The sequence below is a fragment of the Chaetura pelagica genome, unplaced genomic scaffold (genome assembly GCF_000747805.2).
Source record: "Chaetura pelagica isolate M959 unplaced genomic scaffold, ChaPel_1.0 scaffold775, whole genome shotgun sequence".
Classification (NCBI taxonomy): domain Eukaryota; kingdom Metazoa; phylum Chordata; class Aves; order Apodiformes; family Apodidae; genus Chaetura; species Chaetura pelagica.
Window position 1 is genome coordinate 405,929 of NW_009953204.1, and position 15,316 is coordinate 421,244.

The window sequence follows — 15,316 nt, forward strand, 5'->3', positions numbered from 1 at the left end:
AATATATAAATATATTTTTACTAAATATATATGATATAATTAATATATTGTTAATAAATAATTATAATATTTATATGTGATGTTTATATATTATGTATTAAATATACTATATAATGTATAGCATATAATTGATAATGATAATGGGAATAATTAATAATAATAGTAATAATAATAATGATGATGCTAATAATAATAATGATGTTTCTCCCGGCCAGTTCTCCCAACCCAGCTCGTACCTCCCCCTCTGGCAGGAAAGAGAAACAAGCACCTTGTTTTCACCAGCAGGAGCTGGAGATCCGATTGCTCCTGGTTTCTGGAAATGTTTAAAAGAAACCTCAATGTGGAGCTCAGGGACATGACTTAAGCACTGAAAGGGTAAATCAGGCCATGGAAAGGGGGTTTAGGTTATGGTTGGACTTGATCTCCAAGGTCCCTTCCAACCAGGAGGATTCTGTGATTCTCTGGGGACACCAGTGATCATTCACAGCAAGATTCTCACCATATCATGTCCTGCCAGCAATAATTGTTACCACATGATAAGATCACTCCTGCCATGATGGGGGAAAGCAAAAGCACACAGTGACTTGGGTTGGGTGGGAAAATTGTTGCTCATCACCCAAAATACACCTGAGCACCCAGCAATGGTCTGGCAACCCAGCGTGGGGCAGAGGAGCACCCCAAAGCCTGCAGCTGCCTGAAACCCCAGGGGTGAGGGCAGGGAGCAGCAGGTGTCACTGCCTGTCCCACCAACATCACAGACCAAGGGTCGGCCCCCAAGTCCTGTGACATTCACCAGGAAATCCGGCTGCCAAGAGCAGGGTTTTTCCACCTCCCCCTGGAATGGCAGCTCCCAAAGTGCCCTCTCTGCTGACATCCTGTGGAGGCAGAGCCCCAGCACCGGCTCACACAGTTCCCACACTTCCAAACCTGTGTGTTTGGATGTACAGACAGGACCTCACAGCAAATTCTGGGGATTAGGACAAATTAATTGACTCTTTTTTTTTTTTTCCTCCTCTGCTGGGCCGAGTGACCTGAATCCTCAGGTGCACCGAGGCTTGTTTGTCCTATGGAGCATCAGATGGGCCTGAGGAATCCTATGGAGACACCCTGGCTGCTGAGAAACTGTCCTGAGGGGACACATGTGGGCAATAAAGCTCCTTACCTGGCAGAGTGGGGCTCCAGGGGCACGTTCTGCTGCCCCTCATACTGCTGCACCAGGGCCCGGACACTCCAGCAAGGGTTTTCAATCTCCTCATCCATGCTGCTGTTTCTGGAGGTAACAACCATAAAATGAGGGAAGCCCCACCTGGGTAGGAGCTTCTTGCCTCCAAGGAAGGAGGGAGGAAAGGTAAGGAGGGCAGGTAAGGAGGAGGGGACAGGTAGAAAACTGCCAATTCAGGAAGTTCTCCCATCAGGGAGATCCATCCCTTCCTGGGGAGAGGGAAACACGGGCAAGCAGGAGCTCCCCTTTCAGACCAGCCCCTAGTTCTGTGACTGGAAATCTCCAAGGGCTCTGGCCAGGCAAGGAGAAGAGGAGGATTTGCAAACAGCACCAAGCCTGGCTCTCCTGAAGAGCTCCTGGCACGAGGGCTTTGCAGGAGAAACCTCTAACATTCAACTTTTCAACAAATTCCACCATTTCAACCTCATTTCCCAGCTGCTTCCTGGGCATTCCCTTCAGCAGAGATAATCCTGGCAAAGGACCTTCAGCTGTGCAAGATAAACCCCCCATGGACCATCTGACTGCCAGCTAAAGGTCAGCGCTATTATCACAACCCACACAGCACCTTTTTGCAAGGGTGAGAGGTGCTTTTTGGAGCTGCACATCCCTTCTGTGTATGGATCATCTCCCTTCATCATCCCAGAATTCCCCAGTGAGCCACTGGGCTGCCCCAGCTGGTAAGCAAGCCTTATACTGGGGTGAGCAGCAGGGCAGGAGACAGACAGGGCTGGTGCAACAGGCTCAGTGCCTCCATCCTGGGAGTCACTGCTCCCAGTTCTGGAACCAGCCCCTCTAGTTAAGCATTTATTCCTGTTTCACTTGACATGCCCATGACTCCCAGGAGGCAGCACCAGGAAGGGGCACTGGGATCAGCAGGGAATCAGGAAAATGAGGCAGCAGAGTCTCCTCTGGCTTGGCCACAAAGAGCTGCTCTTTTCCAGTCAGATAAGAGGCCCAGCAGTTATTTTGCTGTAAAACCTGAAGAACCTGGGACACCTGCAGTCCCCAACACGAGGCAGCCAGACTAGGTCAGTGCTCCCCTGGGTTAGGGGGGGATATCCACTTATTTCATTTATCTATTATCTCTTGAGGCTCCCAAGAGGCAGCAGTGGGCTGTTTCCATCTGTCTGCAAACAGCAGAGCTTCCTTACTCCAGGAATTGTCAGGGGAAAGAGAATCACAGAATGCCAGGTTGGAAGGGACCTCAAGGATCATCTGACCCAACCTTTTTAAGTGACATCCCAGCACCTGTCGGGCTGAGTCCTGAAACTGTCCAATGTAGGGGAATCCACCACTTCCCTTGGGAAGTTATTCCCATGTCCCCCTCTTCCCAGGGTCCCTCAGGGGGTCATTCCCACATCCCACTGTTCCCAGGGTCCCTCAGGAGGTCATTCCCACATCCTGCTGTCCCCAGGGTCCCTCAGAAGGTCATTCCCATGTTCCCGGGGTCCCTCAGGAGGTCCTTCCCACATCCCACTCTTCCCAGGATCCCTCAGGAGGTCATTCCCACATCCTGCTGTCCCCAGGGTCCCTCAGAAGGTCATTCCCACATCCCACTGTCCCCAGGGTCCCTCATTCCCACAATCTGCTGTTCCCAGGGTCCCTCAGGAGGTCCTTCCCATGTTCCCAGGGTCCCTCAGGAGGTCCTTCCCATGTTCCCAGGGTCCCTCAGGAGGTCCTTCCCATGTTCCCAGGGTCCCTCAGGAGGTCCTTCCCATGTTCCCAGGGTCCCTCAGGAGGTCATTCCCATGTTCCCAGGGTCCCTCAGGCCGTCCTTCCCATGTTCCCAGGGGCCCTCAGGAGGTCCTTCCCATGTTCCCAGGGTCCCTCAGGAGGTCATTCCCATGTTCCCAGGGTCCCTCAAAAGGTCATTCCCACATCCCACTGTCCCCAGGGTCCCTCAGGAGGTCCTTCCCATGTTCCCAGGGTCCCTCAGGAGGTCATTCCCATGTTCCCAGGGTCCCTCAAAAGGTCATTCCCACATCCCACTGTCCCCAGGGTCCCTCAGGAGGTCCTTCCCATGTTCCCAGGGTCCCTCAGGAGGTCATTCCCATGTTCCCAGGGTCCCTCAAAAGGTCATTCCCACCCGGATCCCAGCGCCAGGGCGGCCGGGATGTGGGGTCTGTGCTGGGCAGGGCTGCCCACCCGGCCCTTCCCCAGCCCCCCGGCGGGGCTCCCCGCTCGCCCCGAGCCCGGTTTGAAGTGGGCGGCCAAGGCCAGGATCAGCCTCATGGTGGATTTCAAGTTCCCATCGACAATATCTGTGGGATGAAGGATGGGGGGGGGTTAACGGGAGGCTCGGCCGCTCCTGACCCAGCCAGGGAAGCCCGGCAGGAGCATCATCCCCCCCCAAAGCACAGGGGGAGGGAACCCAAGCTCTGCCACAAACCAGCTCTGCACCCCCAGCTCAGAGCCAGGCCCCCCCCCACACCTTGTGCTGACGTCTGATGCATCCGGATCTTCTTGGATGCCACAAACTGCAGCACTTTGTCCACGTTTTCCCTCATCTCCTGCTGGCTGGTGGGGCTGGCCTGGATGCCATGCAGCTTCTCACCAGCTGAAAGGAGAGGAGATAAACCTGACCCTGGAGAAGAACTGCATCGATTCCAGCACCTCTGTTGTAAGTGCCAAACCTCAACAGACTCCCATTTATGATTTAATCACCGTTTCCTTCCCAAGTCCCTCCTCCCCAGCCCCCCACAAGCTCTGACACCATCACCAACATCTGCCAGGGGGGCTGACAGATGCCAGTGCCAAAGCAGCCTCTTCTACAGGAGATCTAAAGCTGCAGGGTGAAAAATAGTGCCAGATGGCACCACTGACCTACAATCTCAATGAGCAGAGCCAGAACGACTCCATCCCGGAGATCTTGTCTCAGGTCTTGGACTGGCTTTGCTGTTGGCTTCTTCTTCAGCTGGGAATTCACCCAGGCCACATATGTCTGTAGCTGTTGCTGGAAATAGACAACAAAGCGTTTGCACGTCACTGCCCTGCCGGGGGGGGAGGCAGCACAGCCCTGACTCTGTGATTCTCTTTCATCTGCATCCAGCTTGGTCGCCCTTTGCAAACCCTGGTGGGCTCAGCTGAGCCCTGGGCTGCTGCCCCCCCCGTGCCCCTGCAGGCAGCAGGGCAGGGCCCCTTGCTCTGGCACAGTTGAGGAGGAGCCTTTACATGGCTCTCAGCTCAGGCTGGTGCCCAACCCACGCTGGCATCCCCTCGTTTTCAGTGCCAGAACTCACAGCTTTTGTTATCCCACCCACGCTGTTTTCCTCTTCCAGATGTCAGGAAAGCAGAGGACTCCCAAGGCAGAAGAGCCCCAGTGTTGTTTCCCACTCAGCTGCACCACCTACCCCAAGGAACAACCAGGACAGGTCTCCTGGAGGAGACCACAGCTTCCCAGCACAGCTCCTGTGTCACAAACAGCCCCTGGGGCAGGGAAGAGGCTCCCTGTTGTGCAGCCCCCTTCCTCCAGCTCCTTGGAGCTGCAGCAGCAGCATTTCCAGTGGCCCAGTTTCTATTCCTGGAGCTGTGGGGAGCTGGTTTGCTGCTGCATTTAACACCTGCAAGACCTGGGAGCAAGGAGCACTGCCTGCCCAGCAGGTCCTGCTGGATGCTGCTCCACAGGCACGTGCCCACCAGGGGAAGACCAAGGGAAGCTGCAGCTTCTGGGCAGTGTGAGGCACAAGTGGCTGAAAGGCAAAGAGCATCTTCAGATGACCTTTCCATCCCCCTCCCAGGAGCACTTCCAGGAGCACTGGCAACACTGCAATCCCTTTGGGCAGGGCTGGAATGGTACATGGAGGGTAAACAAACTGATCCAGTTATGGGATTACCTCTCTTTTCACTAAGCTTCCCATTATTCTGCCCATGCAGCAGGTTTTAAGTCTCCATCCCATGTTATCCCAGCAGTGTCAGTCAGAGTTGATGTTTTTCCAGCCCATCAGAGCCACAGTTTGATCACAGCTTCACTCTTGATGCTCATGACACAGGAAATCCAACTTTAGTCCCACCACAGTGGGCTCTGCTGGCTCAGAAAGGTGCCTGGACCCGTGTCCAGCCAGTTCTGCCCCCTCAGCAGAGCAGAGGAGCCCAGGGGGCTGCCTCATGGCTTTTGGGAAAGAAAAGGAAGCAGAAGTGGCAGATGGGATGCAGGTTTCCTGGAGCAGCCCCAGCCTGCCAGGGGGTTGGACCTGCAAGCTCCTCTGTTGCTTCCCTGGCAATGTTCAGGGTCAGTTTTGCCTGCCCAGTTTCAGGGCTCTTTCCTACCCAGTGCAACCAGGCCCCATGGAGAACCAACAAGCCTTGACTTTATCCCTCCTGCCCAACCTCATCACCCTGTGGTGATTTCCAGAAGGGCAGTGGGAGCCCTTGCCAGCTGCAAACAGCCCCCCCACCTCTTCCAGTTCTGTTTCCACTGCTCACCAAGGGTCAGGCCCAACAGCCCAGGGCCAGCACAGCCACAGACCTCCTATTGCACTGCCTTGGTAAACTTTAATTTCTTCAAACAAGTGCCAGAGAGAAGAGGCAGGTCTGTTCACAGCAATCATTATAGGAAGATCTACATTCAGAACTAAAGATGCACCAAATGGGCTTGCAGCATGAAAACCACAACCTGAAGTCATTTAGGGAAACAATCTCATCCCAGTTGTGTTCCCTACCTTGTTGGCATTTTTCAAATCACTTTACAAAGGTCTAAATTATTCTGTGGCCCTAATTCCAGCAGGGCACAGCCCCTTCCAGCCTGCAGAAAATGTGCCATTTTTGTAAGAGTCTCTGTGGTTCTTCCATTCACTCTTGTTTTCACTCAAAAGAAAAAGAACAAAACAAAACACAGACCAGCTTGTTTTCTATTTCTTGCCTCTGAACCCTCTTCATGCCTCACCAGAGAACATTCTGGGCCAACTTTTAGCCTCTATCTCTGAAAAGCCTAAGAATGTTTACATTGTTATTATTAGGGGGAGAAAAAAAACACCTCCTAAATCCCAGTGCACTTACATTTTAAACCACGATTGTTAGAAGGGAGGATTTTGAGGCAGTGGAATGTGGATGTCACCATTCCAAAGTGATTCCACACCAGTGGCTTAAATTCCATTAGCAGACTTAGCTGTTTGGCTCACTGGTCTTGCCTTTTTTTTCCCCCACTCCCTCCACCAAAGCATCAGATTTTCCTGCAGTTCAGACACTTGGGCTGAGCAGAACTTCCTGATTTTGTATCCCCAAAAAAAACCCCAGAAGTTCTAAGGGCTGGGGCTGCAGCAGAGCTGGGAACCCAGGGAGCAGCCTGGCCCTGCTGGCAGCTGAGGGGGTGGCTGAACTTGCCCAGAAAACAAGAGATAAAAGTTTAGTGACCTAAAAAAAAGGCAAAAGCACTGTTAGCTGCAGGAAGGAACAAACCCCCCGAGCTGCTCAGCAGAAATCCCAGCAGCAAGTGGGGGGTTTTTTTTGAGCTAGAGTCAAAAATGCTTTGCTTCACCCCTCTCTGACTTCCCTGTCAGCTGATGGGAACTGGGCAATAATAAGGACACTGCAGGTCTTACCTTCACCCCCTTGATCAGTCCCAGACTCAGTTCAATGAGGCAGAACTATATTTAAAACCAAAGGAAACCCCTGGTTTCAGTCCCTCAGAATGTCATTTGCTCAAAGCCCCAGACACACCTCAGCTCCAAGCAGAACAGCCCTAAGTCCCCCCACACTTCCTACTTGGAGACACATCATTCCCAGGAGCTGCTCCAGGTATCTTCTTCCAGCACAGGGACCACCAAGATTTCCTAGGACTTGCCAGGGAACAGCAGCTCCCCACAGCCTGTTCCACCCCACAAAAATACCCCCTTGCCTCTGCGTGTCACTTCCCCACAGAAATCCACCCCAAACACAGGTTCCACCAGCACTCCTGCCACCATGTGTGCCCCAGCCAGGCTCCCATGGATCCCAGCTCAGTCAACAGGACTCCAAGGAGGAGAGCAAGGAGGTTGGGAACAGCCCAGGAGGCAGAGGGGACATCCCAGCAGTGCCCCTCCTCTCTTTTTCCAAGGCTGCCCCCAGGGAGCTTTCACCCAGGACAGGACATTTGGTGCCTTCTACATAATTAACAAACAGAGACACTAACCCCAGAGACAGAGCAAGGAGGAGAACAAACCCAGAGGATGAAAAGATGCAGAGGGAGCCCCTGTGCCAAGGAGGGCCTCGTGTTCCTGCTCAGACCTTGTGCTCCAACAGCTGCTGACATTCCTAGCACTGCTCTTGGCCTTTCTGTTGAGGAGCAAGACCCTCTGGGACCTGTCCCACCACCTCCTGGGATGCTCAGCTGTGCTCCTTCAGCTCCTCCAGCAGCTCCAAGAGGCTGGACACATCCCTAGAGCTTCCCCAGGTCAGTTCATAGCCTGGGATGGCTACACCCCAGAGCAGGGATGTGGGCTCAGGCAGGGAGCAGCTTTTGCTCTGCCTGGTTTATCCTCTTCCTTCATAAGAAGTGGATAATTAGCTGGATAATTCATCCATCAGCCTCTCAGGAGTTTTCTGGTCCTCCCTGCACTTTTGTCTGAGCCCCATCAGGGTTTTTTGCTCAGCCCCATCCCTGGGGCTCACCCTGCTCTGCTCCAGCTCTTTCCAACCCAGGGTTTCCAGAAGGAAAACGAAGCAGCCTGGTCTCAGATTCCCCACACAGAGCACAAGCCACGAGGCTTACAGTGGGGTTAAGCTTAATCCTATTTATATTAACACAGCTTTGTGTTCCAAAAAAAGGGCAGGTTTACCTGTGCCTTGCCGTGGGAAGAGCAGCTCCCTTACCTGGAAGGAGCTGCAGCCCAGGTTGCTTCAGCTCCCAGGCAGATCATTGCAGGGAGCTTCTCTCCAAGCCACTCTGGAAGCCTTGGGAGATTTTGAAGGGCAGGAGAAGGTTTTTTTAAGCAAGATATTAGGGGCCACCTGCAGTTGGAAGGTGTTTCCCAACTTCTGCTGGCACCTGGCAGGGTAGCACTGCAGCTCACACAGCACAGCCCCCAGCAGGAAAAAAAACTGGCTCCCTTTTCCAGCAGGAAAGGGCCCCCTGACCCACTGGCTGTAGGAAAACAGCCCCAGACCTCAGGAGCATCTATATATCCTGATGCCTCCAATGCTACCCAGGAGGAAAACACCTTTATTCTCAGCAGCTTTAACCCCTTACTGATCACCCCAATGAAGTGTCATTATCTACTATTTTCCACAGGTGGAAGAGAAGCAGCAGCTCTGCTGCAAATCTCCTGCCAGTGCCCTTGCTGCTCTCAATGCCCCAGTGCAATTCCCCAGCTGCTGCCCAGGGCTCATGTTTCCCCCTTCCCACCCACCCCTCAGGCCAGCCCAGCTGGCAGCAAATGCAGGCAGGTCCCACCTTGAGGTGCTTCTCTCTCCTCTATCACCAGGGCACCTGCTGCACAAGGTTTGTTTTCACCTCCTCTGAGCTTGGGCTCAGCTGCAAGTTTTGAAGTTGATCAAGTCTCCATTCCTGGACAAAATCATTCCTGGACAAAATCATTCCTGAGCCTGCAGATGCCTTCAGAGAGCCTGACCTTGCTCTGCTCCAGGAGGCTCCCATGGCCCTCCCTGCTCCCAGGAGGAGATTCCTTTTCTCCATTCATGTGATGAACTCGAATCTCATCCTTATTGTTGCATTAATCAGCCTGGAAGAAGAATTTTTCTCATCATCTTTGCTTTCCCTCCATGCCCTGTGGATTCTGCCCAAGCACCAGGACTAACAAGGTCAGGAACAAAAGCCCTCATGCTCTGAGGTTGGTCCCAGCATGAAAGGCATTAAGTGTCCTGCCTGTCCCCAATGTCTGTGGCAGCAAAGCTCAAAGGCCACCCTAATTGCATCAGGATGTCATGGTTAAGGGCCTGTGTGATTTCTGAGCTTTCTGACATTACCTTAATTAGATGGGAGCTGTAATTTTCCATCCAGTGCCCCTCCAGCTCCATTTTTGAGAAAGCAAGACTGGGAAATCTCACCTGATGGTTTGAGAAGGCCTTTGTAGGAGCAGAAAATAAAAACTCACAAGCAAAGAAAACTTTGCTCTGCTCTCCAAGCCAGCAGAATTTGCCCCCCCCCTCCTCCCAAAACTGCTCCTTAAATACGGTTCAGGCTGTTTAATGTATTGAGATTAACTCCTGATGCATCCAAGAGTGAAACCCACACAATCATGACCAGGGTGATGCCAGAACAACCATTTGCACCCACAAGGCTCCTCTTCCATAAAACCCTTCCTTTAAAGCAGGAGGTGTAATTTCATTTCCAATAACTTCTGCTCTGAGCTGTATTTTCCCAATCTCCTACAAACAGCCTGTCTGGAGCACAGGAGATGACTCAGTCCAGCAACCCAGCTTGGAAAAGGAGGCACCCATGCAATCCAGTGCACACCAGGAGCCAGAAACAGTGTGTGAGCTGCAGACCAGGAGCTCCTTAACCCTTCCCCCTGCTCTAAGTGAAAACAGGGACATATCCAACACTGACATGTCTGGACCAGGACATTTCACAGCTTTTCTGAGAGCCAGAAAGCAGGATTACCCTGAAGTCTCAATGAAATTGTAGCCAGCACATGTTTTTAAAACCTCTAAGCTCAATTTCAAAGACTCAGAAGTGCAAACTTTGCCACAGGGGGGTGTTTTTGTGAGTGGCACCCACATTTTGCCAGTCACTTTCCTAACACCACACACCAGCATCCTCCCTGAAATGAACCTCTTTTCTACCTACACTGCCTTGACCTCCAGCCTCCTGTTTGTAGAAGTCCTGGGGTTGCTCACCAGACCTTCCACAGCCACAGGGGCTGCTCTGTGCACCCTTCATGATCAGCAATCTGAAGAGGGAACCTGTTCCTGAAACAAATTCACTGTCATTGCAGGCAGCAGCTGCTCCAGGTGTCTACCAGACAGAACAGAATGGAAAGGGACTCTTGGATGGATCCAAAGGATGGATTCCTTGGACTCACCTGTCAGATTTCCACACCCCAAACTGTCACTGCCATTCGAAGACAAAGTTGCTGCTTTAGGGATAATTTCTGGCACTTCTGCAAGATCATAGAACCATAGAATGGTTTGGATTGGAGGGACCTTAAAGCTCACCCAGTCCCAACCCCCTGCATGGGCAGGGACACCTCCCACCAGCCCAGGCTGCTCCAAGCCCCATCCAACCTGCCCTTCAACACTGCCAGGGAAAGATGTTTCAATGCCTCTGCAGTTTCCCCAGTTTGAGGGCATTTTGAGGCCCTTTGCTCACACAGGCAGGAAGCTGAGCCACAAGGGATCTCTCACTGTAAATTGCCAGTAATTTGGAACACATGATTCACCCTGCATTTCCAAATGGTTCCCCTACACCCAAACAAAGTCTAAGGTCTGTCAGAACAACTTGCACCGAGACATTCCCTGATGTTCCAGGGAAGAAAAGGAGCATTGTTCCTCCCTGAGCAGAGGGCAGGCAGCAGCCCTGCAGGGACAGGGAGAAGCAGCTTTGTGAAGAGGCTGAGCACACAGGGGGCTGAGCAGAGCTTGCTGCTTGCTAGGACCTTTTGTATGAAGAAAACAGGAAGGGACACCCAGTGAGGTTGCCCAGGGCCCTGAAGGCACAGTTAGGACACAGATTCTGTTCCTCAGCCTGCAAAAGGCTCCCTGGGCAGCTGGCAGCCTGCTGGGCCTCCCTGTGCCTCAGTTTCCAGCTCTCAACCAGCTGCTCTGGTTGGTAAAACACTGTCCTGACAACAAACCCGTGGCAGGTCCCGTGCCAAGGGGACAGCCCTGCTCTGCAGCCACCTGAGAGCCCAGCTCAAGCACAGAGGGAGCCTTGGGCAGGGACTGAACCCTCACTGCTCAACCCCTAATCCCCCAGAGCAGCAAACCCATCCCTCCCCTGCCAGCTCGTCCTGCTGCTGGCCAGGAAAAATGGGTAAGAATCTCTGCTAGAGCAGGCAAAGCTCTGCTCAAGTGCCTCTCCCTGGGAGAACTCCCAGCTGAGTTTTCAAGTGTCTGCACTTATGTCTGGACCTACTTAGGTATGTTTTGTATCCCTGCTTAGCAGAATAACAGTGCAGCAGCTGCCCAGTGTCCTGCAGACCAGACAGGCAACCTGGCAAGGTTCAGGTGGCCCCTTCAGGCCCCAGCCTGGCCAAGCCCTTCAGCAGAGCTGCCCGACCATCCCCTGGCTGGGACAGTGCAGAGCAGCTCTGACATCCTTGGTGGGCTCCTACCAAAGCCAAAGCTGATGTGAAATGAGGCTCATGAGACTGTGTGGAAACCAGGAGCATCCCTGAGGAGCTTCATGTCTTTTAGTGGAGCCTGGGGCTCTGGGGTGTTCAGATGGGCTGGTCCTCATGGGCTGAACTGGCTGAGGGACACAAGCCAAACCAGCTCTCTCACAGGGAATCCTATTAGCTGTAAATAGCACCCAGTGCAGGGAGAGGGTGAGGGCAAGTTTCTTCTGCTAAGATCAGAGCAGCAGAGAGGTTTCATCCCAGATCATGCATGTTACACCCAGGGGGACAGAACAGCTGCCAGAAGAAGGCAGTAGCAAGTCCATCCTGACAGCAAAATCATCTCAGCCAGAAAAGCAAACCAAAATCAAAGGCAGGTCATTCTCCCCAGCAAGGATTCAGCTCTTCCAGCCAGGATCACAGAACCTTAGGGGTTGGAAGGGACCTGGTTTCCTTGCACTCTAAATTCCTTATTCCAGCAGCTGTGCCCCATCCAGCTGTGGGACTGAATGGTTTGGCTTCCTGAGAGCTGGGGAAGCCTTAACAATCAGCAGGGAAACATCTCCAAGGCAGGAGAGTCCACTAAAGAGGGAGGGAGAGGAGCTGCCTGATGCCCTCAGGGGAGTTGGCTTCATTTCCACATCAGACAGAAGCCATCCTGCTTCAGGTGCCTGCAGGTGACACTGTCCACAACCTTCTTGGAGCCTGAAAGAAAAGGGAAATGCACTGGCCTGACCTTGGGGTTTCTTTGGCTCCTTTTAGCAGGGTGTGAGGATGCTGGCCCTGGGGAAAGCACCAGCCTGCTGGGTGCTCTGTGAAGTAGAATGGCATGAGCTGCAGAGGGGACAACTCTGCTGCATTCCCCATGCCCACCCAGGAGATAAGGAGGCAGCAGCACGGACAGAGAGGGCACAGGAGGCAAAGGAACCAAAGAAACTTGCCTGTTGCATCGTGGCTGTGCTGGGTAAATCCCCAGGATTATTGACCAGAGGTGCAAGATTGAGACACAGCATCAGTGACCCCAAAGAAACTGGGACTGGCTGCAGGTCCCAGGCACCTGTAGGGTTGCACCTGAGATTTGCACACACACCAGGAGTTTGCTGGCAACTTATGGACATCAATGCAGAGATTTGGGAAGTGTGTCCTTTGTTTCCAGGTATCTAAGCACCCAAAAAGCCACCTGGCTAGAAGAGATGCTCCATCCAAAGAGCAGACACTGAATCAACAAGGCAACTCCTGCTGGGGTTGAATTAAGTCTGACTTTTTAAATCCATTTTTATACACCAACACGAGGCCCAGGAGCCACTCACTTCCAGCCTTCCAGCCCCAGGAAAAAAAAAGACCCGTTGGCCACTCTTTCACATTAGGGAACTTCCATAAATAAGAGATCCCAAGTGGGAGGTGTGAGAATGAATCAGTTTTTATGGTGGGATTTTTTTTTTCCCCCCAGCTGAGCAATCTGTGGATAAAACCAGACAGTCAGGGTGGGGCTGGCACTGAATGGAAAACTGTTCCTTGCTGCTATTATTAATTATACTATTAATATGCAGGTGGCTGTTACTTTATGCCCAAGAAGGATCTACCCAGAAGCAGAGGAAGAGGATCCTGAAGCAAAGCAATACCTGTGCTGGCTGAAAATGAGACTGGGATACCCTGGGGAGGAGAGGCTGGGGGATTTACAGGGTTACACAGAGCAATCAAAGGAGACCTGTGGCTGGCATGGAGCTGGGAGGCTCAGGTTTCATCCCCAGTTTGTTTTCCCTGGGCTGGCTGGGCTGCTGAGCCTGGGAGGGATGTTCATCTTCTGTGAGGGATGGAGTCTGGAGGCAGGATGGGGTGAGGAAGCACTAAACACAAACCAAAACGAGCTGTGGGCTGTAAGAAGGGAAGAAAATCCCACACCAAGAGACTTTTCTTGCCAGCAGGTGAGAAGGCAAACAGCAGCCACTGCTTGGTCTCAGCACGAGCAGCCCCAGTTTTCCTTCCTTCTCAGCTTGCAGACAGGAAATGATGCTCCGTGGTCTCCAGGATGCAGGGCCCGGCTGGGCCTGCCCTGCCAAAGCAATACCTGTGCTGGCTGAAAATGAGACTGGGATACCCTGGGGAGGAGGGGCTGGGGGATTTACAGGGTTACACAGAGCAATCAAAGGAGACCTGTGGCTGGCATGGAGCTGGGAGGCTCAGGTTTCATCCCCAGTTTGTTTTCCCTGGGCTGGCTGGGCTGCTGAGCCTGGGAGGGATGTTCATCTTCTGTGAGGGATGGAGTCTGGAGGCAGGATGGGGTGAGGAAGCACTAAACACAAACCAAAACGAGCTGTGGGCTGTAAGAAGGGAAGAAAATCCCACACCAAGAGACTTTTCTTGCCAGCAGGTGAGAAGGCAAACAGCAGCCACTGCTTGGTCTCAGCACGAGCAGCCCCAGTTTTCCTTCCTTCTCAGCTTGCAGACAGGAAATGATGCTCTGTGGTCTCCAGGACTCAGGGCCAGGCTGGGCCTGCCCTGCCAGTTTGTGCTGAGTCCATGAGGGCCCAACAGAACTAATTCTAGGGCCCAACAGAACTAACTCAAGGGCCCAACAGAACTAGCTCTCTGTGCACCCCAACAAGGGGGACTGACAGCAATCAATCAGCACTCCCCGTGCCCCTCCAGGCTCCCAGTCTCTGGAATTTCTTAGTCCTTCTCACCCCTTGTCTCACCAGCCTCCCCAGCAGCAGAATAAGCAAGAAAAGGACTCTTCCAAAATTCTGTTTTCCCGACCAAGGTGAATTTTAGTGCCCAAAAAAGACCACGATGGGTAAGAAAACAAGCAGCCAGCCAGCTCTTTGTCAGCCCCTGCCAGGAATGTGCGTCCACAAAGCAGATTTACAGGCTTCCCCACAGGCTTCAGACACAGAGGCTTCATCTGCTCAGCAGAGGAGCCAGTTCTAGGGAGCCAGCTCTGCTCTGTTCTCAGTTCCAGGGAGGCGGCTCTGCTCTGTTCCCGGTTCTAGGGAACCAGCTCTGCTCTGTTCTCAGTTCCAGGGAGGCGGCTCTGCTCTGTTCCCGGTTCTAGGGAACCAGCTCTGCTCTGTTCTCAGTTCCAGGGAGGCGGCTCTGCTCTGTTCCCGGTTCTAGGGAACCAGCTCTGCTCTGTTCTCAGTTCCAGGGAGGCGGCTCTGCTCTGTTCCCGGTTCTAGGGAACCAGCTCTGCTCTGTTCTCAGTTCCAGGGAGGCGGCTCTGCTCTGTTCCCGGTTCTAGGGAACCAGCTCTGCTCTGTTCTCAGTTCCAGGGAGGCGGCTCTGCTCTGTTCCCGGTTCTAGGGAACCAGCTCTGCTCTGTTCTCAGTTCCAGGGAGGCGGCTCTGCTCTGTTCCCGGTTCTAGGGAACCAGCTCTGCTCTGTTCTCAGTTCCAGGGAGGCGGCTCTGCTCTGTTCCCGGTTCTAGGGAACCAGCTCTGCTCTGTTCTCAGTTCCAGGGAGGCGGCTCTGCTCTGTTCCCAGTTCCAGAGAACCAGCCCTGCTCCCCTTCACATTATTCACCGGGAGCAGAAGGAAAACTCGGAGCTGAGCCCAGCAGCTGTGAAACAGCCACAGACTCTCCAGAAAACTGTTGCTGGTTTGCAGAGGGAGCCCTGAGCTGGTGACCAGCAGCTCTCCCACCGCTCTTGCTGGTTTCCCCCCTCCCCAAAGCGCTGCAGGAGCCGCGGGATGGAACCGTTCCCGAGAGGTTCCCAGACCGGGCTGCCTCGCCCCGGGGAGCCCCGCGGGGGACACGGGACACGCGTGTTACCTCGGTGAAGCCCTCCTGGAGAATATCCAGCAGGTTCCCCCTGGCCAGGCAGGCGAGCATCCTCCCGCAGCGCCCCGGGGATGCGGGGCTCCGGGGGCAGCTCCTGCTGGCTGG

At 53.4% G+C, this 15,316-nt stretch overlaps 1 protein-coding gene across 1 annotated transcript in view; it reads right to left on the reverse strand.

Moving 5' to 3' along the window:
- The window catches only part of DIXDC1 (DIX domain containing 1), a 30,270-nt gene extending 15,008 nt beyond the window's left edge, over positions 1-15,262 (reverse strand). The window contains exons 1-5 of the mRNA XM_009997425.1: positions 15,203-15,262; positions 4,046-4,175; positions 3,654-3,779; positions 3,309-3,483; positions 1,163-1,270 (exon numbers count right to left, since the gene is read on the reverse strand). Of these exons, the coding sequence (XP_009995727.1) occupies positions 1,163-1,270; positions 3,309-3,483; positions 3,654-3,779; positions 4,046-4,175; positions 15,203-15,262 (599 nt within the window). The remainder of the gene's footprint in view (positions 1-1,162; positions 1,271-3,308; positions 3,484-3,653; positions 3,780-4,045; positions 4,176-15,202) is intronic.
- Between the last annotated feature and the right edge of the window lie 54 nt (positions 15,263-15,316).